Source organism: Apteryx mantelli, chromosome 2, assembly GCF_036417845.1.
Source record: "Apteryx mantelli isolate bAptMan1 chromosome 2, bAptMan1.hap1, whole genome shotgun sequence".
NCBI lineage: Eukaryota > Metazoa > Chordata > Aves > Apterygiformes > Apterygidae > Apteryx > Apteryx mantelli.
In genome coordinates, this window is record NC_089979.1 from 51,649,936 (window position 1) to 51,671,922 (window position 21,987).

Genomic DNA, 21,987 nt, shown 5'->3' on the forward strand with positions numbered 1-21,987 from the left:
TTGTTGGATCTGCAGGGACTAACTCAAGTGCAGAAGCAACATGAAAAGGAAAAAAAAAAGACACCTTTTGCCTGTAGATGTATATGACCAACAAGACACAGGGAATAAAGCCAGTGAGTAAAAAAAAAAAAAAAAAAAAAAAAAAAGATGTTTTCAAGACATGTTTCAGACCAAGAACGAACATAAAGTAGAAGCTAGATGTCATGCTATACTCTTTAGATAGCCTGTGTAAAGTGGGGTGTGAAGAGCAGATTCCTAGCCCATGTGAGCATGAATGAAGAATAATGATATATCCTTGAACTGTAGATATTTGTGTATGTACGCAGAAAGCATTAGACCTGCTCTCTCCATACACGTGTTTGTACGTCGCCCAAGCAGGCCTAAAGACAGAGGGACTTATGCGAGATGCATCTCTCGGCTCCCCCTTCTCCGTGCCCAACTGTGCTGGGGGTATTGGGCAAAACCAGAGGACCCTGCAGGTGGCTGTCGCAGAACGGTCCTTTCCGAGTGCCGAACTTCTCCCAGGGTCCTTGGGATGGTGAGGCTCTGCTCTTCCCTGCTCCAGCACCATGGACCTGTGAAACTAAAAGTCAGCAGATCCACCTCTGAAGTAGGCCTGCAAAGCTGTGCTGCTCGCATCCTTCAAAGAGCACACCACCACACCGGGGTTACAATCCATCTCTTTGCTAACAGCCAGAGTGGGAACAGGCTGCTCAGGTGTTATGAGCTGTCTCCATAGAAAAGTGATGGTAATAACAGCTTACTCTTTCACCACTCTGAAATTAAAATCCACGTCACAATACCAGCATGTATCCCTCCTGCCGGACATGGGGACCGCTCAGCCTGGGGAGACAGGTCTCTCACTTCCCTCTCTTCCTTTGTGGTTTTAGTCACCACCTGATCCAGTCTTGTCGGAGGGCTGGGACCTACCCTCGGACTTGCACCTCAGTTGACCCTTCAGACGCAGACGGTGCTGGGAACACTGGAACCTCCGGCACGTTTCCCCACCCATTCTCCTTACTGGGATTTGCTGACCTGTACCCACAGCGGCTCTTTCTCCATTCGGAAAAGAGCAAGCAACAGTGCCGCATGGAGGGGAGAGGACAGAGAAAGGCCTATTGCCAGTCTCTCCTTGCTGCAGGAGGAAAAGGCAAGGAAGGTCCTAGCCCTGCAGCGCCGCTGAGACGCACAAAGCTGGGCCACCCGGCGCAGCCCCGAGCAGGCTGCAAACAAGGCACAAGCTCAACACCCGGGGACGCAGCAACAGCGCCTACGGGTTGGTATTCCTTGATGCAGTACTCATATTTACCAAGAACTGCAGTTCTACAGACCTGTATGAGCACCAAAAATGCAATCAATTTTTGTTTGAACATTTGTTATCAATAAAGCTATCTAGCTTTCTATTTTTTATCCTACTGATATTATACAATAAAATCCCTGGTATCACAAAAATTTACTTACAAGCATAACTTTATACATTGACTCTGATTCAACTGAGTAATTTCATGTATATGTAAATGCATACTTTGGGCTTTGCAGGATCCTGAGTCAGAAAGGATGTATCTTCTTTTGCCATCCAAGACAAGCAAAGGGAAACACATTTATATTGTGGTGAATGAATCATTTTTTCCCACAAATCTCAATTTCACAAAATTACTAGCCTAATTTGTAACAATGTGGAAGATTGCTAAGAACATGTGCTTGTCCTTTATGTCCATGCATAGGGTGGAAGGGTTTGGGGTTTTTGTTGTTTTTTGTTTTTTAAAGAAACTTCTTACAGAAGGGTAACTAGCCTCTGTTTAATTTTTCATTCACTTCTCAATTCTCCACAATAGAAAATCTTCCTCAGGCAAAAACTCTGAAATGTAACTGCTCCAAGCAATGTTGATTCTGAAGCACATCATTAGAACAGAAAATACATTTACCATTCATGACAGGAAAGCAGCTGCTACAAATATAACACAGTAGCCACTGTAAATGAACCTCACAGTTCCTTAAATATGTACTCTTCTAAATCTGCATATTGCAGCCTGAAAAGCAAACCCAAAGACATGTGCCAGCGCAATTCCTAAAAGTCTTCTTTCCACTAGCACATCATGTTTTCTCTAAATAGCAGTGAAATTTTCTTCTCTTAACTGATTTGCCGAGTTCTTTACCCTACTATTGCACAAATAAAACTTCTGCTAAGCTCCTCTTAGGAAATCAAAGATCATTCTTCAAATTTCTCACTGTGTTATTTGTAAACTGCAGGCAGGCAGATACACACTTTCCATATGCCAAATACATGTAATTTGCATTTTTCGAGGAATAACACTTCCTATGGCAAATTGGCCAGTTTTTTTTTTTTTTTCCAGTTGGATTGTTAAAACAGCCAGCTCTCTGCATCCGACTGCACCTGCTGCATTGCTAAGCCTGATATCTTGTGGCAGTCCCACAGTAATCAACGGCAAATCTGCACGTACAGCAGCATTTGTGAGAAAGGACCAATTCTGTCCTTGGAAGTCTTAGCATATGTCCAGGGGTGAGTCCCATGGATATTTGCACTGCTGAAACAGAATCCGATTTCTCATGGGATCGCTTGGTGTCTGGAGAAGTGTCAATGTACAGAAGAAGTTGTAATACCAAAAACTAAGCTTCTATATTTTCAGGTTAAATTCTGAAGAGAAGCATTTATGTACATGCAGTGTAAAATTTTCCTGTGAGTCTACCAACAGCTGAAATAGAGAAAAATAAATTGAGATTTGTTGCTGAATCACTATTCATGCTTCTTGTCTTTCCCTCGCATCGAACTTCCCACTGGCAGGACCTCAAGATAGCCCACCTAGTACTGATTTCCTTAAAACAAGGTAGCCATAAAAGTACTGGAGATTTTCTTTTTTTCTTTTAGAGAGAACACTTGGGAATTTCATTTATATTTTAGCTGTTTTGAACTGTTTTAAGCTAAAGCTATATCCCCAATCACTGATTAAAGCATACTTGCTATCCAGCAGTTATCATCAAACTACAATCTATCATAACATATCATATCTATCTATCACCAAACTATGTTTTTGCAATGGTCTGGAGGGCTGGCTAGTCACGTGGTTGCTAACAGTCTTCATCATTTCAAGACACTTGCAGAAGTACTGTGCAGCAGAAAAGTCGTGCAGCTCATAACAAGAAGGGCCAGGTTGACCACCTGTCCAAGAGCTTTGCTAGTAGGAGGAGGATAAAAAAGATCTACTAATGGGAATGGAAGTACCAGGCAGCAGCTACACAAGCAAACCTGCCGAAATGTCTCATTCCTCCATTCTCCCGATATCTAATGAGTATACTGTATGCAGTCCAAGCAGCTGCACAGTATATGCCCGTAGAGTTTCCAGAGTTGGGGTTGGAGCCAAAATGCTTTTAACTGGCAGACAGTGAAGGGATCCAACACAAATACAACTCTTCACATGTTACCAGGTCAGGTTTTCTCACAGAAGTTAACGAATACCCACAGAGGCAGAGCCGCCTTCTCCATCTGCCTTCAGGGCAGTCTGATTTAGAAATCTGCCAAGTTCTCAGGCTTCCATATAGCTGGCTCCATCTTAGTGTGTGTCGGTCTATAGAGATGTCTAATTAATTCTGTAATAGTTGTGTACACTACACTGTCCCAGATCATCTTCAAAATTGACAGCAAGCAACCATTTTAAGTTTTTTTTCTCTTGTCAGAAGATTATCATTTTTATCTGACAATGATGCTTGGTAAGTAATATAATGAAGCCCTGGAATTTGCCAGAGCAAACTTCTGTAGGGTTTCTTTTTTTAAGCTTTGTTTATTAAGGAAACAAGGCTGATGGGACTGTGCTGTCTATCTGTTTGTGCAACGTCTTAGCACTCTACTCCAGTAACCTCTGAACCGTTGGTCAACTTCAGCTAACATCTGAAAAATGACTATGTTTCTACCACTTTAACGGAACTGAGAGGCTCAAATTTGCGCCCTGAACAAGAAAAAAGGAAGGCAGAGATCAATGGTGATGGATGCCAGTCAGCGTGGACATAGAGCTGCCATGCTCAGCACATGCACAGCTCAAAAAGCAGACACAGCCTCAGGCCATCATCTCCTGACTGGCATCTCTGGCTGCTGTAAGAGATGCAGAACTACCCACGAGGTAGGGGAATGGGGCAAAGGGGCTCAGATGGCAATCACTAGGATCCAGGTTTCACTGCTGCTGAAGTTTAGGTGATGGGGTTAATGTGTCTCGTTTGAGGAACCTATCTGAACAATACCAAAAGAATGGTTCATTTTGTCTTCCTCCTACCTACAACCCGTCAGCCAAAGGCTACCAAAGCCCTTTGCAGATGTAATTTAACCAAGTGACCAAGCTGCAAGGTATACAGGAGAGGCTTTACAGGGGAGGGAGGGAAGGGGAGACCTGACCTCTCCTAAGCCCACTGTCAGTCAGTGACTGCACTGCTCTCAGCAACCACAAGGTCCCAGCCTTTCAGGGTGGGCCACAGGATATGCTAAAAAGAGTAGGGTCCGGTGTCCTTCCTAGGACTCCTGAATGCAAGCTTGTGTGCGCAGGGACAGCAAGTCCTCTCCTGAGGTAGCCCTCTGGGAACAGCAGGCTACAGGACCTATGAAGGCCTTGTATCACTGAAACTCAGCTGTGACCTACCCAAAGAGAGGCCCCAGGACACTGGTGCATCCACCTACACCACCCTAGCTATTTGAGTCTTAATCTTGTTCTTGAACATCCCTTCTTCAGGGTGGGTACAGGAAGGCCATTTAGCTTTCCAAAATGATGACAGAAGTCACCAGAGCATCCTCTTTAGAGGCAGCAATGATCAGTGGTGGACAGGGTCACACATCTATGAAAAGGCCTAGTTCAGCATGTGCACTTTCCATTCACTTCTCAGACCATTAAATCGCTGTTTTCACACTACTCTCGTATACATAATTCTAAAACTCTGCCTGCCTGAAGAGCTTTAGGTCCAGTGAATAATAAACCCTCAGACACAAAAGGTCTAATGCATTTCCAGCAGCTATCAAGCAAACTCCTGATGTTGGAATGACCCTAAAGGGAGGACAGTGCCCTTTTTTTTGGTTTTGCTCCTCTTTCGGGACTCTGCCTGTAACATGCTCGTTTCTGAGAGACTCTTCTTTTGTCTCTGAAGTGTTAAGTTTGGAGGAATTTTTTGTGGTGTGCAGGGATTGTGCGCTAAGCCTGCGCTCTCTGCCTGCCTGAGGCTGCTGAGGACTGGGCTCTGACCTTTCAGCCCTGTCACACCAAACTAAACTGCCGGATTCGGCTCTTCAACAACATCCTGGAGGCTTCCTGCAGCATTAACAACAGATCACACTTTGTGAGCTGACCACTCAAAAGCTGTGCAAGTCTAAAATTCCAGTATCCCTCTTCACTCTATCTCTAGAAGATGAATACTTAGGCCAAAATGTAGTTCTGTCTGTGCACAACAAATAGTATTAGCCATTTAAAACATCAAAATGCTTTCATATTTCCAATAACAGTTTGGGTACTTACACACCAAAGCACTGTGGCAGTGAATGGAAACCTGAATGAGGAAGCTGCTTCCCCTCTGCATTATCAAAACTGAATGGGATGGAAGGCAAATAGCACAAAGAATTTCTAATGGGTACAAATCAATTGAATCTTTACAAGTGTTAGTAATCATAAATTAATTTTAAAATTACTTAGGAAATGAGATTTGTTCTGTAGATCAATAAGTTTTTCATATAAATCCACTTGAACCATAATAACTTAAAAAGTCCTTTAAATGGGAACATTCCCCCCCAGTAATTACTCAGCATATATTCCTTTCTACCACCTTCCCCAAAACAGCTGCTCCGAGAAGGAATTTTCCTTCACATCTGCCCTTAAGCCTGACAGTGACATGAACAAACACAACTGGAAGTGATGTCTAAGCGCCAAATCAAATTCAGTCAACGCTACCAGCAATTAATTTATTTCTTTAATAAAAGCCAAAAAAGCCTGTGCTTGCTTTGGACAGCCTGGGCCACTGGAAAAGATTTTACATAGAATAGGAAACTTCATGCATGGAAGCAGCAATATTTTTCTCAGAAGACCATGGCAAAAAAAAAGAAAAACACTAGGCATAAATAAAAACAAGTACATGGGATCATTACCTCCCTAAGTCCAGGCTCTGTAATGATTTTAAAGCTGTTCAGCTATACCTGTATGCCATGGAGGTCCTTGCTAATTTAGATGGAGCTATCAAAGTGAGGTACAATTTGGCATGAAGAAAAGCATAGCAGAATCCGGCCGTAGTTCCCAGCAGTCTAGTGTCCTTAGCCACCCACTCACCATACAACCAAAGTGAACATCTTCAGCACTAGACTAAGATGCCTTTGGCATCAACAAGCCAGCTTTTGAACAAGCTTTTTTTTCCATATACATATAATTACATACCAGCCTCCAAACAGCTAGAAGCTCCATGTTCTTTTTTGTACCGTTTATTTCTCATGAATACCAATACAGCACAAACCCAAACCACATTAATGATAACCTTGTTAAATATAAACTAGTATGCAATTATACAAACTGCTAACACAAACAAAAAAGGCAGGAAGCTCTGATTACATGTTCACAATAGGCTCTGAAAACTAAATAAAAACAACAGTATAATGCAGCCTGTCCTGTGTGATACTGTAATAGAAAATGGTTTCATGTTACAACATAACTTACGTGTCTAAGCACAGAAGACTAGTCTTTCAAACAACACAAACTCAGTTTCAAACCTGCTGCAGGGAGAGTGAAAGGGTGGGAGGAGAGACAGCAGATGTACAGTTTTTTAAAGTCAAAAAAAAAAAATCTGATTTTCCTCTCTGCTTCTGTGCATCCTCCTTCAGGTGAGCTAATGTCTGTCTCAGGGCAATTGCCGTGATTGCTGGGCTCTGCTCCCCGCACTGCGCTGGTAAGGGCAGGCTGCGTGCAGGGCATTTGGCTCCTTCCTCTCCATTAAGAGAGCAGCAGCAGCAGGTCTGCTTGAACTCTCCGTTCTTGGGCTCATGCCAGCAATGTGCATGTCTATGATTTATCTTTTGTGCAGGGAAGAGCGAACCTAGCAAACAGAGTTTGTATGATGCCTTTTCATCGAGATGAGCCGCAAATGCTCCAATACCACCTCTGTGTGTCAGCTGCCTCCCCGGGTCCCTCCTGCCCCTTCAGCTGTTGCCCATTTTTGATGTTCAAAAATATATATACATTTTCCAGACTAGAAACAAATCTACTGAGCAGGAGCCAAACTCTGCCCTAGACTGCACATTTGCAGCGTCACAGTAGTCAGCAAAGCTATGGGCATACCTGAAATCTCTCCTTCAAAAGCACAAACCGGAACCTGGATGCTACAACAGAGACTATCTCAGCACTCCAGGAAGGTTTAGTCAGGTGATTCCCCTTGTCATTGACTTCTGCTACCAATTCAGTCTATTTGCACACCAGCAGAGTGGAACCTGTGCAGTGCTGGATTTCTGGGCTGTAAACAAGAACGATAATCATCTTTCTCTCTTAAGCTTCGCATAGTTCTCTTTAAAAAAGAAAAAAAGTGGAGATTGTGGAAGGAAAAGCTGAGAGAGATGCAAACAGGGGCAAGGGAAAACAATGACAGCAAGAGGAAAGATCCACTTAAGCAGTGACAGAGATGAGAACTCAGCATCCCTTCCAGAACAGACCTAAGATGATACAGTAGCGCAGGATCAAAGACTGCAGGTAAGGAAAAACACGGAGGATCCTTGGGAATCTGGAAAGATAACACAGGACTCCTAAACAGATTGATAAACTTGCTCAGTAAGGAGAAGGCTAGGGAGAATCCAGCCTCTTGAACACTAAGCGGGTACAGCTGAGTGCATTACCACCAGCGATTAAAAAGCTGAGGAGCAAAACTGCAGTCCCCAGATCATGGTCTGTGGGTCACTCCTGGCTCACACGGCCACAGGCAACAGTTTGCAGAAACATGCCTCTGAGTCAAGTGTACAAGCGTATCTGTTTCACATTGCTGTGCTGGTGATCCACAGCGCAATTAGAGGGTTGTCACTGTACTAAAAGTTTTGGGAGCTACAGGACCGGGAGAAGATTAGTGGTAAACCACCAGCAGGCATTTTAACAGGCAAGGTGGGACTCCCTTACACAGCACAAAAGGGGCTCAAAAAGCCACAGATCCAATCCAGGTGCAAGGAAACAGTAGGACACACAGCTAAGACAACTTTCTCTTGGAATATCTCCAGTTTCTCCAAGCTAGTTAGTTTTGGGAGGGATTTTTCTACAGCAGTCTATGCTCAATTACCCTTATAAACCCTTGCAATAACACGTGACTCGAAGTCTACCTATTTCTCCAAGGGAGAAACAAGAAAGGAGTGTGGCGAATGGGGAATGTGGGAGTGGCAAATGATGTGGGCTTGGAAAGCGCAGACATTTCCTCCGCTTTCTTCTCTGCTTTTCTCCACCCCACTTGCCCCCCAGCTTTTGATATGCCGTTGGAAAAGTGAAGGAAGATTGTTACTTTGTATCCATGGAGCAATTAATCCACCTGCATTTGCGCATTTTTACATGATTGCACATTCTTAGCTCAAAGTCTTAGCTATTTATGCAGGTGAAGTTATTCTTTGGGGATGAGTTTATTAAAAGGCAAAAGAATACCCAGCGGCAAGGAACAACCCATGAAACAAGAAGTGCCTCCAGATAAAGCGCTTACTTAAGGAGCTAGCAAAACACTGCTGGCACCATGTGTCTGCTGCACCTTGTGCCTTGGGTCTGATCCACAATCCATAGGCATCAATGGAAAGACTTCCATTTACTTCACAGGCTGTGGATCTGGCTCTCTGAACAGTTTACTTTTTGTTTCCAGCATGCTGCCTAGAAAATAGGCAGAATGATGGACCAAATCCCGCATCGGAAGAGGGAAAACGGTGGCACGTATTCCAGACAAGTACTACTACTAAAAAAAAAGAATAGAGGTTGCAATAAGAAAAAGGAGGCTCTGAGGCGGGAACAGACGCGTGTGCGCATTTCCAGCGGGAGCGAAACTTTGAGCTCCCTGCGCCCCGCCGCGAACGGCTGCTGCGGGCGCGGAGGCTGCGGTTCGCACAGCGGGGTCACCGCCAGGCGCGCACCGTTTCGGGACCCCCCGCCCCCCAGCAGCGCGTCGCCTCCCCGCGGCAGCCCCGCTCGGCGGGACGAGGCTTCCCCGGCGGCGCGGCCCCGGCGGCGCAGCGGTCTTACCGGGATCGCTGCAGCTCGAAGGCGGCGGCGGCGCCGGGCGGCCCCGGCTCGCCGCCGCCGGCGCCCTGGGGGCTGGCGCGGCCGAAGGGCGCCGGCAGCGCCCCCGCCGTGAAGGAGTTGAGGCGGCCGCGGCTCCCCGCCGCCGCCGCCGCGGCGCCCAGGAAGGCGGCGGCCGGCACCTGCACCGAGGCGAAGGCGTCCTCCTCCTCCTCCTCCTCCTCCTCGTCGGCCGCCGCCGGCCGCGGGGGCTCGGCGGGCGCCGCCGGGGGGCTGCCCAGCCGCGGCGGCGGCGGGGCCTGGCGGGGCCTGGCGGCGGGGCCGTCGGCGCCCGGCGGCGGGGGCCGCCCGTCGAGGGAGATGCTGGTGAGGAAGGAGAGCGCGGCCTGCCTGCGCCGGGGGTCGCCCCGCAGCGGCGGCGGCGGCGGCTTCCTGGGGCCGGGCTCGGGCGGCGGCAGGGGGCCGGCGGCGGCGGCGGGGCTGCCGGCGGCCGCCGCCATTGCGGGCCGGCTCCCCCTGCTTGGGCTGCCGGGCTCGCCCTGCCCCTCACCGCAGCACGCTGGCGGCGGCGGGGTGCATGGGCGCCGTCGTGCTGCCGCGGCGCCCCCCGCCCGGCCGTCGCGCCCGGCCGCGGTGCCCCGCGCCGCCCGGGTTTATAGGTGCCCCCGCGCCGCGCTGCGCCCCGCACAATAACACGGCAATCACGTGTGGAAAACAGCGAGCGGGGAGGAAAACAAAAGCCCGGCCAGCAGCCCGGAGGAGGAGGAGGAGGGTGGGTCTCGGCGAGCTCCCTCCTTTCAGCCCTTTTTTTTTTCCCTCCCTTCCCCTTCCCCTTCCTCCTCCTCCTCCTCCTTCTCCTCCTCCTCTCCTTTTTTTCCCTTCCTGTATGCGTGGGGGCGGGCGGGAGCCGGGGAAGGTGGAGTCTGTGCCCGGAGTGCGCGGCACATGGCCCCGCGCTGCCGCCGCGGGTGCGGGTGCGGCGCGATCGCCCCTGCCCGGCGTCGGGGCGGCCCCGGCCCCGGCCCCGGCTCGGCCCCCTGCGGCCGCCGCGCCGGGGGGCGGCAGCCCCGCGTGGGGCGACTCTTGCGCCTGCCTCAGCTTGCGCGGACCGTCTCCCGCGGAATAAGGAGTCAGCCTGTGTGTATGTGACATTTCGCAAGTTCCCCAAGCCATTAAAGCACCCCCCAGCCCCTCGGGAGAAAGCGCGTTTATTTTATGCCCCCTCGTAGCTTTTCCAAGCCCCAGGACATGTGTTTTCCCCGAGGATCCGCACCTGCAGCTGCCCCCGACGAGCCCGTCCCACTGCAGTGCAGCGCCGGGCTCCTTCCCGGACTCGCTTCATTGCCGCTGGCTCGACCTTACTACAACTGCTTTTGTCCTGTGGTGATAATTTCATCAACAGCTTGTGTAAGGACTGGATAACGTATACACACCGACACCAGAGCATACGGTTATCGAAAGATAGCAGCATGCCTTCAGAAGGCATTGCAATGGCTTGTATTATTTTGCTGTTGTATTTTTATAGTTTTGTATCTCACAGTTATATATTGCTGATGATTAACAGCTTTTCCAAACTGTTACAAATTTTGTAATGTTTATGCATCCCTATCAAACACTTCTGTTTTACAATTTTATGAGAATTCGCTAATTTGATAAGCAAAATAGCTTGTGTGGTCAGAGAGGGAAACTGAATGCTGTTGTTGGAGGAAGCTGGTTTTACATTCCTCTCAAAACTGAGCTTTGAAGCGTTCAGCTTCAGAATCAGGCTCTATGATTATTTGTGGATTATTTGTGAAAGTCTGGCCTTTGCTGACACTGGGTGCTACAAACCCCTAACTTCAAGGAGCCTGGTACTGGGGAGGATCTCAGCAGCCCTGAGGTAGGTAACTCAGCTCATTATGTAATGAAGACACCAAGCGGCCAGCCGGCTGGCCGAGCAGGAAATGCTGAGCAAGTGAATGGGAAATGATGTGAAAAAGGACTGTTTGTCAAATCTCAAACCCTTCTTTCCTAACGGCTGGCACTGATGTGCCTGTCTCTGGTGCGTCAGGGATGGATCATTTAGGGTGGAAGTGGGTAGACCTGAGTGCCAGACCCGCCTCACCAGAGAAGGGTCAGACTGGCATCTCCCACCTGCTAGGAGGGTGCTCAATACTCCAGTGGTAGCAACATGTCCTTTGAACAGCCGCATGATCAGCTGTGGACGGTGCGCTGAGCCACCATCATGACGATGGATAAGCAGGTAGCCGGTTTCTGTTTTGGAGAGGAAGATTGAGAAATTGCGGGCCTGCCACCTTCCTTGGCAGCAGTGCCCATTTCTGATGTGAGGCCCCGTCGCTGCAGCAAGAAGCAGCGAGCCGCCTGGCGTTGGGGAAATGAGGCACTCAGGTCCCACAGGGGTGCTCAGCGCTCCTTTCGAGATAGTTCCACTTAGGAGCCGATTCAGGACTCTTTGGAGGAGGCCTCCTGGGCCACAGAGAAGTGTCACAGCTCTGTAGCTTGAGGATTCGAGCTTTCCCTGGATGCTCACCTCTCATCCAAGGATGCTCCCACATGGTAGATAGGTGGTGAAACTCAGGTCTCCCCCATTACAGGTGAGTAGGGTATACAGTGCAATTTTTTTCTTCTTGTTTTTCCATTTTTCTTCTTTTGTTTCTGAAGGGAAGCAGCCACACTGTGTATTTTTCTCTGGAGCTCACAAGCTTGCTATGGCAACTGAGTCCTGGGGCATATTTTCCAAGCCCAGCCTCTCACAGGAGATAGGCATAAGAAAGAGCACCTTCACCAAAACTCAAGGTGGGGGTTCCAGAGGTTAGTCTAATTTGGGGTCATTTTTATGACTGCAAAAGTGTACACACCTTTCACAAAACTACCCTTGTGATGGGATATATCGCACTGTTGTGAGCATTATCTTATATCAGAGCCTTAACCTCTGTTAGGCATTTGTATCAGGTTGTGGCAGATGCTCTTTTTCAGAAAGAGCTGTTCTAGAGGAAAGTGTTAGCCCCCTTGTCCACATACAGCCCAGATGCTTTTTAAAAAGCAGCTGATTTTATAATACTGAGATAGAGAATGCTCACATGAGTGACTGGGCTTATTGAACCCCCTTGCATCAAAATGAGGGGGATTGGTTTAAATTGCAGGGTTTTGCTAAGCTGGCTCATTCAGCTTAGCTCACCAGGACCCTGCTTGCCCAAAGCAACCTTCGCAGAATGCAGGTCCATCCACCCATCAGCGCAACTACTGCAGCGGACTTAAACTAACATATACAGTGCTAACATACACAAGGCACCTTTGGGGGTGTTATGTCTGTGTGGACTGCTGCCTTTTCCATCTACCGCTGTGAAGGTGGGTTAAAAACATTCCTTCCACTGCACACAAGAATAAGTCCATTTGAGAAAGCAACATAAAGCAAGAGAAGACCTTTTCAGATTAAAATGAAGCTATTTTTAATAATCAGTGGGACACCACAGTGCTAAGAGAATTGGCATGATAGGAATACCAGGTTCTTTGGGCTTATTTATGCATTTAGTAGCAAATTTAAATGCATGTGTGCAACCTGAGATGCCTAACATTGCTTTGTTAAATTTTAAATAAGTACAGAATTGTAGAGCTGGCTACTAAGTTGAATGTTTTTCTCCCGTTACTTACATCCTTTTGATCTGTGCTTAGCAAAACTATAGACAATTACATGAGCTATGGTAGTCCTGTTTGTTGGAGACTATGTGGAAATGTTAAACAAAATGACTTTGCTGTTTGAAACTTTTTCTTTGATGGGGAGCTGGTGGTTGACTAGAGGAAATAGCAAAGTTGAAAGGAAACCCAAAAAGACATATTCTGGAAATTTGCTTCTCTGTCTGCTTTTTAAATCATTTTCCTCTCCAATTCCCCTTCCAACCAACCAGCTCTACCCAACTGCAAGCAAATGTTTTTATTTCAGAGGTCACAGGCTTATGTAAGCAGTTAGATGACAAGTGGTAGTAGGAGTGGTAGAGCATGACAGCTTTTCTACCCAGTGCACAAAGAGCTGGGAGAGAGACTAATCAGTTGTGAGTGTTTGGTGACAGCATGAAATTTGGGGGACAGTTAACACAGGTGAGTGGAGAGGCTGGATTTGAAGAGATTGAGGAGGGTGGAGGGAGTCTGGATGAAAATGAAAGCTCAGCAATTTATCATTTTAGGTCTCTTCTGAGAAATGAGATTGTAGAAACAGTGCCTCGGTGTACCTGTCTTCATAGGAAAATTAACCAAGCTTGGAAGTCTTATAGTATCTTGGGTTTAATGTGACTAGTGTGAGGGCAGTGCTGTTGTAGTGCAAGTCTGCAGCCAGCAGAACTTGAGGAGCAAATCCGAACAGCTGCAGCAGCTTGAGCTGTAGGTGTGCTCCCGAGCAGCTTGCCACCTCACGTCTAAAATTATCCATGCGGGTGAATTGAAAAGTTTACCTGGAGCTTGAGTTAGGCGCAAGATTTGAATTTTCCTGGGAGTTAACTCTGCAGGAATAACCAGTCCTGAATCACCCACATGAGTCAACAGGCCAGTCCTCGAGCGTACTCAGCATAGCGTCTGTGCGCGTTCGTGACAAAAACAAGCTTCTTAGTGTCATTGACACTTGTTAGACCTGCAGAACCAAGGCAGCTAGTGGAATAAAAAAGTAAATGCAATTCTCTTTTGTAATTTCAACAGGATTGTTTTCTAAATGTTAGGATCAATCAGGTAATGATGCTATGCAAAGCTCGCAAAAAGGTAATCTGGAGATAACACTTCTGCACTCCTGTAGTTGAGAACAGGCATAATTATTACTGATGCTCTTGGCTATCACTATCAGACCCCAACAGCTAGGCAGATTTTCTGTAGCTTGTGAGCATACTTCCAGCAAGGTGCAAGGTTTTGGAGAAATGACACATGTACAATCTCATAATGCTTTTTCTTTCCTTCCCAGAGTCCCTTTTCAGAACAGAATTGCACTTCAAAAGAGGAAAGTGGTTGTAACATTGAAGAAAGACTTGGAATATGAATTTAATAATCTTTCTGCTTAGAAGTGTCTGGCAGAAAAAAAAGTAGAAAGAATTTAAACACATTTCACTATGTAGCCATAGTTAGGAATGGAAACTGGATAAAGACAGTACACATTCTTTACAAAAGACTAATGCTGCATCTGGATATTAAGGTCCATTTTGGTGCCAGGCCCTAACCTTAAGTCTGTTGTAAATTTTGTGTAAAACAACCCGATTCTCAGAAATGCTAAGTACTTGCTTCCCACTGGTAACTTTTCAGGAGCCTGAGTGTTTTACTTTTTGAGGGCCTTCTTTGATAGTTGGAATGTAAAAACTTGACACTAACATATCTGTCACCTTGTTTGGAAAACAGAGTTCCTTGGATATGAGTAGATACACACTTGCCTCTATGAAAAACTTTTTCTTGCATTGTTCTAGGAGGAATTTAACAGTAGCTCTACAAGTCGACTGACACATGGATGGTAAGGGCACCAAACCTCCTAATTATTTTGGAAGTCAGAGTTGTGGCAAGTGTAGTATATGAGTGTATGTGGTACTATGTCTTGAAAGGTTCATGAGATCTTCAGTAGGCTAGTAGTACATATATGGGCGATAGGGCCAAATTGATAGGTGTTTGCCTCTTAGAGAAACTAGGGCAGTCTTTTTAAGTGGCTAAAACTAGTATCGATATCATTAGTCAAACTTACAGTACCGTTAGGTGGGGCTGGTGGCAACAGCCTGTTATTAAGATTGCTTAACATTTTTCATCATAAGATCCTGGCATTTTCCATGGTAGATCCTCCTCAGGCCCAAAGTTTTTGGCAAAATTTGGTCAAAATGTTATGCCAACTCCAAGAGTAAGTCAAACATGCTTCTTTGCCCCCATTAGAAATTCTTGTGACCTTTCCTTTGAAATACCTTAGCACCCCCTCACTGAAACAAGAATTTAGGAGGTGGGCTTCTGTGTCGGGGATGGGGCTGGGGGAAGAGGCAGGGGTGCCCTCTCTGTCAAAATCCACCCACCTCTGTCCAGTTTTAAGCCTTTGAATCACAGCTTGCATATGCTAGCTAGAGACTTACTCCTGCCCAGTAGCTAAAACTGCCAGTGATGAGAGATATCTTAATTGAGCAAACTTTGGCCAGCTGCATTTTTTGAACTGGCTGAGTACGTGCAGTCCCCAGACCCACAGGAGCACCAGATGGGATGTTCCCACCTGCTCTGGGTCAGGATGGGGCCAGCTGCCAAACGCAAGGAGAAAGCCTGTTCCCAGGGCCCCCTCCGGACCAGGGTGTGGAGCGGAGGAGGGAGCCCCATGTTCGGATACAGGGAAGGGAAGAGGAGCATGAGGAAAAGCTATCATCCTTAATTCTGATTTAATTCAGAGGGGGGTGGGTGGGAAGGTTGTGCATTCAACCCCAATTCTCCAGCCTCACCTGCTTCCTTCTCCTCTTTCCTCTGTCTTGCCTTCTTGATTTTTCAACTTTTAAACTCAGTTGACCTAAGTTTGGTTTGAGGGGGTCATTTGATTTTTTTTTTATTTGTTTGTTTACTTGTTGTAGATACTAGTGGATCCCTGAAGGGCCCACACTAAAATGGGAGCTCTTTTTCACTAGATGCTGCAAAAATGCGGTTTCATGCTGCAGTGAGCTTGTCAGATCAGTAGGCAAAACAAGGAAGGTGGCCATGTCAGAGCTGTAACTGGAATGAGCAGTTTCTGGCTCTTATTTGAGTGATTAAATGGGAACAGGGCCACATAGCTCCTCTCCCCCTTGGAAAACAAAAACTATGGACACTTGTACAGAAAACAGCCTCTGCCTCTGAGATGTTCATCATTGTCTTGCTGCAGTTTTCCTCTGTGAAGTCAGATTTCTTTCTGTAGTATCTTAATAAGTTAATGTAAGTGTGAGGTTCAAAATGGAGTAGTTTTTACTCAGATGAGGAATGGGCAAATGCCCTGCCTTCTTGGAAATCCCCTTAAGCAATGGCATAAATAAAAAAGCAACTTGTAGCTGCAGTAGAACAGAACCACTGCACAGATCTCTAAAAAGAGTTCTTAAGATTTTCATGAAAGGACAGCTATGATTTATCCTGTTCTTTACCATTTTGAGATAATTTGGAATCAAGTATAGAATCACTTGGATATTAAGATTTCAGAAAAAAGCCTGGAAAAACATCCATCATTGTCATGGCATGTATTAATTTTTAATAATCTCGGGATAATTTTAAAATATACTGCAGGCTTCTGAAACATTCATATGAGCAAGTCTTTAAGTATGTTGGCTGACTAGGGAAGGAAAATCGTCCGGTTCACAGGACAGTCATACTGAGGAGCTGTGTTAGACTGAAAATGCTGTTGACACCTCCTGTGACACGGTCTTCAATGAGAGTAAAAACATTAAATAAATAGAATCTGAAGTTCCCAGAGGGACTTGCTGGTGGAGTGTTTCACTTCAGAGACTCTCATCTGAGCTCTGCTTGACTGGAAGTGCTTAATATCCAAGAAAAAAAAGTTCAAAGGATTTTTTTCTCCTTTTGAAAATATTAAATTCAGGGAGTGTGACTCCAACGGGAATGAAGAAGGCAAATGGAAAACTTTTGGCGGAGTGAATTGAGGTTTCACATTCAGCTCAATGGCATTTTTCTGTCTGTATGTAATGTGATATCTTATGAACACTGTGCTCAGTACATTCCAAAATTTTGGGAAAACTTTTAGAGCCCTTTTAATTTCAGGAGCTTGTCAGTGGCTAGAACTCATTATAGATTGATGGAAATCAGACAGCTAGAAAGAAGAAATAAAATATCCTCCTGCCTATGAGATGCAATAGCTTCAACCCTTGTTGTACTTAGGACGATCGTTGTGGACCAGTGCCAGCTTGCAGCACTTCTGTCCCACCTTTACTAGTGACACCCACCAAAGGCAGTGTCTGGGGGGTTTGTAGCAACTTTTTGTTATCGACATAAAGGGACAGAGACTCTGCCTGGATCCTCGGAGCTACACTCTCATATAAGTATTTGCCATCAGCAAATTTCCAGCATAATAATACCCGACAAGGTCAGCTTTGCCTCTTCCCCAGGGTGGTCAGAAAAACTGACACTGAGCTGCTAAAGAGGAGGATGAAGTCACGGCGAGCCTTGGCATGGGGGGTGGAGGAGACGGGGCCGGGGGACGGAGGCTGCTCGTCCCCGCGGGTGGCCTGAGCAGCCAACGCGCCCCCACGCTGGCGCGCACCTGGCCCCAGTAGCATCCCCGGGACCCTGCTCCCCTCCTGGAGGGGCTGCTGGGGGGCCTCCAATCCGCAGGCACGGGTGGGATCCTGGAGGGATGGGGATCCCCCAAGAAGGGACCTCCGGAGGTGCAGAGGTCCCTCGCGGGGCTTCCCCACCTGCCAGGGAGCTCTGGGGCAATGTCCTACGCCGTCTCCTGGTTCGGGGCCAGATGAAGTGAATCCAGGCTGGAGAGGGAAGTAGGCGAGTGGCATGTTGGAAACTGGTGGCAGAGGCGAATGGAAGAACTGAGGTGGTTCCCTTTTTGTAGGAGGAAGAAGACGTGCAGCCTGCCAGCTTGTCGCAGCGATTCCCACCACTGCCCTGCAGAGATTTTCGATAGCTCCCTGCAAAATGTAGCGCAGCCCCGGAAGTCCACTGTGATACTGGTGGGCCTCAAACATGGCCAGCTCTGCAAGGCTGCTGCACACAATTTCTAATTCTTCCTACTCACCTTCAGGTAAGGAAGGGAGGGAATCCAGTCCCCAGCACAAATGAGGTTAAATTCATCCTCAGAAGAATGGCCACAGGTGTCCTGGTTCTGCAGCGAAGTCCATCCGGACAGGAGACTGCCTACTGCCATCAGGAGGGGAAAAACAAAACCACCATCCTACCCTAAACAACTGTAACTAACTTGCCATATGCACATATTTTTATAAACTGATAAAAAATAAAGCTGCTAAAAAGAATGGTTTAAATTGGATGCCTTTCTCCTCAGAGCATTTTGGCAAAAAAAGATTCGAATTGCTTCAGACTGTAATGGAAATGAAATAAATGGAGATAGTTCCCCAACAGGACAGATCCAAAGCATTCTGCTGTCTTTACTCAAATTGTATAGTACTTCGGTGTAATAATGTTCTTATTGAGATCAATGAGATTGTTTAAATAAATGAAGTGTAGAAGAAAGTAGAAGAAGATAGACTGCATTCAAATCAAAAGGCAAAAATTCAAGCCCCCTGCAGCCCCAAGGAAAGGAGAAATCCATTAAGTTGTGACGAAATAAATGCTGGAAAAGGTCCATCAAATCCATTTTAAAGGTTATTGCAAAATAAAACTTAGTTAAGGGCCAGAAAACAAACTGAATAAGCCAAAGAAATGCTAATGTGACAAAAGAGAAAAGCTCTCCTAACACCCTGTTTTGTACATAATTTGGTGCATTTGCAGGTTTTTGTGGTTGGAAGCTTGACTGATAATTCCTTCTTCCAGTGTAGAAATAAATCCTCTAGTTCTAGTCTACTGTAATGTCTTTGGAGGTGGCTGTTCTTTGTGCCGGCCCCTCAGGAGAAAAGGAAACATTTAGATATACCTTGTAAGGGATTAACGAGATTTTGACCATATGTATACTTATATATATTCCTGTGGGGGCATAATTCCAACTAGATATATTAGGATATAATACATACCCTCAAACTAAAGCAGTAGAAGGAAAATTTAACAGAATTATTCTGCTGGCTGTTTTTGGCAACGTTTTAGCCATCCCCATTATGCCAGCGTGACTGTGTTCCTATGGGAACAAGCTTCCTCATAGCAAGAGGCTTCTGTAGCAAGAGCAGGTGAATCCTGGCTAAAATCTTAGGCTTTAGCACAAAACTAAATTTTTTGATATTCTGCAACTATCAAATATTCTGCAATATTCTGATTAAATTCACCCATTTTCAAAACCAGTTAAGACAGTTATGTCAAATGTGTCTGCTTTATTTTTAACTCCAAACTGTTAAAATTGCCAGCAAAGTGACTGGTTATGCACATAAATGATATGAAGGAAACAGAACTTTGCCAGTGGATAGTGAAAGTATTGGAAGTTATGGGAGGCTGGAGCTCAAATTTCAAGGCAAGCTTATAAGTTGGGTTAAGGACACAGTTGTATGGAGTCAGACATGCTGTACTCAAGGGTACAAATGTGAAGAAGACCTCAAGTGTGGTCCTATCATGTGAAGGACACATGATTGCCATCACTTGATGCATTTCCAAGAATTACAGATAAAATATATATGTGCCACCTATGCTCAGCACTTTTTAACTCATCCTGCACACTTTGTGTTCAGGTGCATCACAGTTCTGCCTAGGGAAGATCACTGTGTCTCTCCGTCAGCCAGATGATCAAGGAATAATCAGTGGTCTTTAATTTTGTTTCCTGCCTTCCTGGTACAATGAGTCCAGAAACACCATTTTTCTATGGAAATAAATAAAACAAGAATGTCAGATATTTTGAATTGTGTCCCTCCATCTCCACTTGTAACTTGCTTGAGGGGCAGGGGGTGGCCAGGGCTAGATGCCTGTCTGCTGAAGGCATAGGGATCTCGTGTGACCTCCAAGAACAGGGTTGGAGCAATGGACTTGATGGTCATTTTGCATGATCAGGGAACCTGAAGCACATTTTGTGAGAACTGCTGCCTGCACTGGTTTACATGATACTGGAGCTGTGGGCCACCACTGCAGTTTGCAAGGGAGCACAAGGTCCCATCTTCACCTGAGTGATTTTTTTTTTTTTTTGGATAGGAAGTGTGCTTGTGAGAAAAAGAAGCGAAGAGCAACAGGATGTAAAAAAGGCTTCAAAATAGCAGAACAGGCTATAAAAAAGGCTTAAAAATAGCAGAACTTCAAATTAGTGTTGAAATTCTTCTATCCGCTCTCAAGAAGCTTCCTGGTTTGTATTTCCTACAGCTCTAAAAGGCACTGATCTGTCGTCACCTCCCCATATTTTTGTTCTTAAGAAGGTACAGTGTTTTTAAATTGACTAATTACAATGCCTAGTCAGCATTTCAGTGGAAATATTTACTGTTCTGATAGTGTATCATGGAGCATACTGTACCCTTGGAAACAACCATTCACAGTTTCTGTCTTTAGAACAATCCTTACAGCCCACAGGAGAATTACACAAAGTAAAAACATGGGTGTGTTAATCCTTTGCATGCTTGATAAGATGTGAATTTGTTTGGATAGCCATCTGCTAGTCTTGAGACTTTAGTATCTGCTTGCCAACTAGAAGGCGGCAGGTGAGGGATATGTGGCCTTTATTGCTCTATATGAAAGATATCTGGACTGCAGAGAGCAATGGGATGATGATGGCCTATAAAATCTGAGAATGACAAATGCACGTAGGAGCGTTGCTTGTCCCAGTACTTCAAACTCTCAATTCAGAAAGCACTTGTTTCTGAAGTGACTATTTTTAAAGGGCATCAAGCCACGTAATTTTAGGCCCAATGTGTGGATATTTAAGGAAATACACTATAGAGCATTAAGAGTGACTCCCAAGAAACATCATTTTAATTCTGCCTAAGTCTTTGCAGTTTTGCCCCAATTCAAAGCCAGAGGTCACGAGGAGGTGAGGTAGGATGTAACACTTGGTGCCAAACAGGCCAAGGGCAGAAATGCTGAAAGGGGAAAATCACGTTCAGAGAGGTTTTTGGTTTTTTTTCATCTCCACTTTGAGTATTCCCTTGCAAATGTTACGAAATGTAAATGCAATAGCACTGTGTGGGTGAAACCTAGAAAGCAAAACTCTCCTAGAAGCAGCCTAGCAGAGTGTACCAGCCTTGCGCACCATTCCCAGGGTAAATGCTGTTTTGAACAGCATGCCAGGATGCCCTGCTTTGTGTGGGGAGCGTCCTCTGCCCAAATGACGGTGGGACAGGTCAGCTTTGCCCTCAACGTAAATGTCTTTACAGGGGATGAGGTACACGCGTGGAACAGAAGTGGTTTGCAAAAGAGACAGGGCTGCTTTCCACTGTGAATGCACCGGGGTGGGCTACACCAATCCCCTGGGTGTGGGGTTTGCTGGTCTTCCCGCCTGCTGTGCTAGCGGCGAGCCTTTCCCCCGGAAGAGGGACACACGGCTTCAGACCTGAGAAGTGCTCTGAGCTGATCCCTTTGCCCTCCTGCAGGTTTTTCGCTGAAAGTAATGTGGCCCTGCGTGCACAGCAGCTGATTTCAGCAGGCTGTTTGAAGTCCATCCAAGTGATCTTTAACGCAGTGTGATCGACTTTAAAGGCTTCTTTCTTTTTCATTAGCAGTGTGAGGAATAAAGCAAATCTGATGCTCGACATGGCAATGCTTTGCCCCACTCTGGAGCACAGGTGCATTGGCAGGACAGACTGCCAGAGGTACGTCATCGCCACCCTGGCTGTTCCTGGACAGGATTGATGGAGCTGTCTCGGCTGAAACCCGTTTTTCCAGTGAATTTCCAGCTAGGCTATGAAAACAAACGTCCTCATGAATGCTTCTGACTTAAAGCAGTCACCCTGGCTCTGTATTTGTCTTCTTTCTGTAGCTTTCTGTGCTGTTCAATTGGGCTGTCCTCTCCAGGGCTTTCCCCCCTGCAGCTGAAATTTCCCCTGTACGCAATCTGAGAACACTAATACTTCACTTCAGTCCCAGAAAAGCTCTGTTTTAAGGACTTAGAGATGTCCTGTCCTTGTGATAGTTATGTGTGTGTGCTATAACAACCTAAAGTGAACTGGATGTGGTGTTGTTCCTTGGGTGTACTTGGTTATGAAGTCTCTCACTA

General features: G+C 46.2%; 1 protein-coding gene across 1 annotated transcript in view; it reads right to left on the bottom strand.

The window, feature by feature from the left end:
* Positions 1 to 9,718, bottom strand: part of CABLES1 (Cdk5 and Abl enzyme substrate 1) — a 75,624-nt gene extending 65,906 nt beyond the window's left edge. The window contains exon 1 of the mRNA XM_067290642.1: positions 9,222 to 9,718. Within this exon, the coding sequence (XP_067146743.1) occupies positions 9,222 to 9,718 (497 nt within the window). The remainder of the gene's footprint in view (positions 1 to 9,221) is intronic.
* Between the last annotated feature and the right edge of the window lie 12,269 nt (positions 9,719 to 21,987).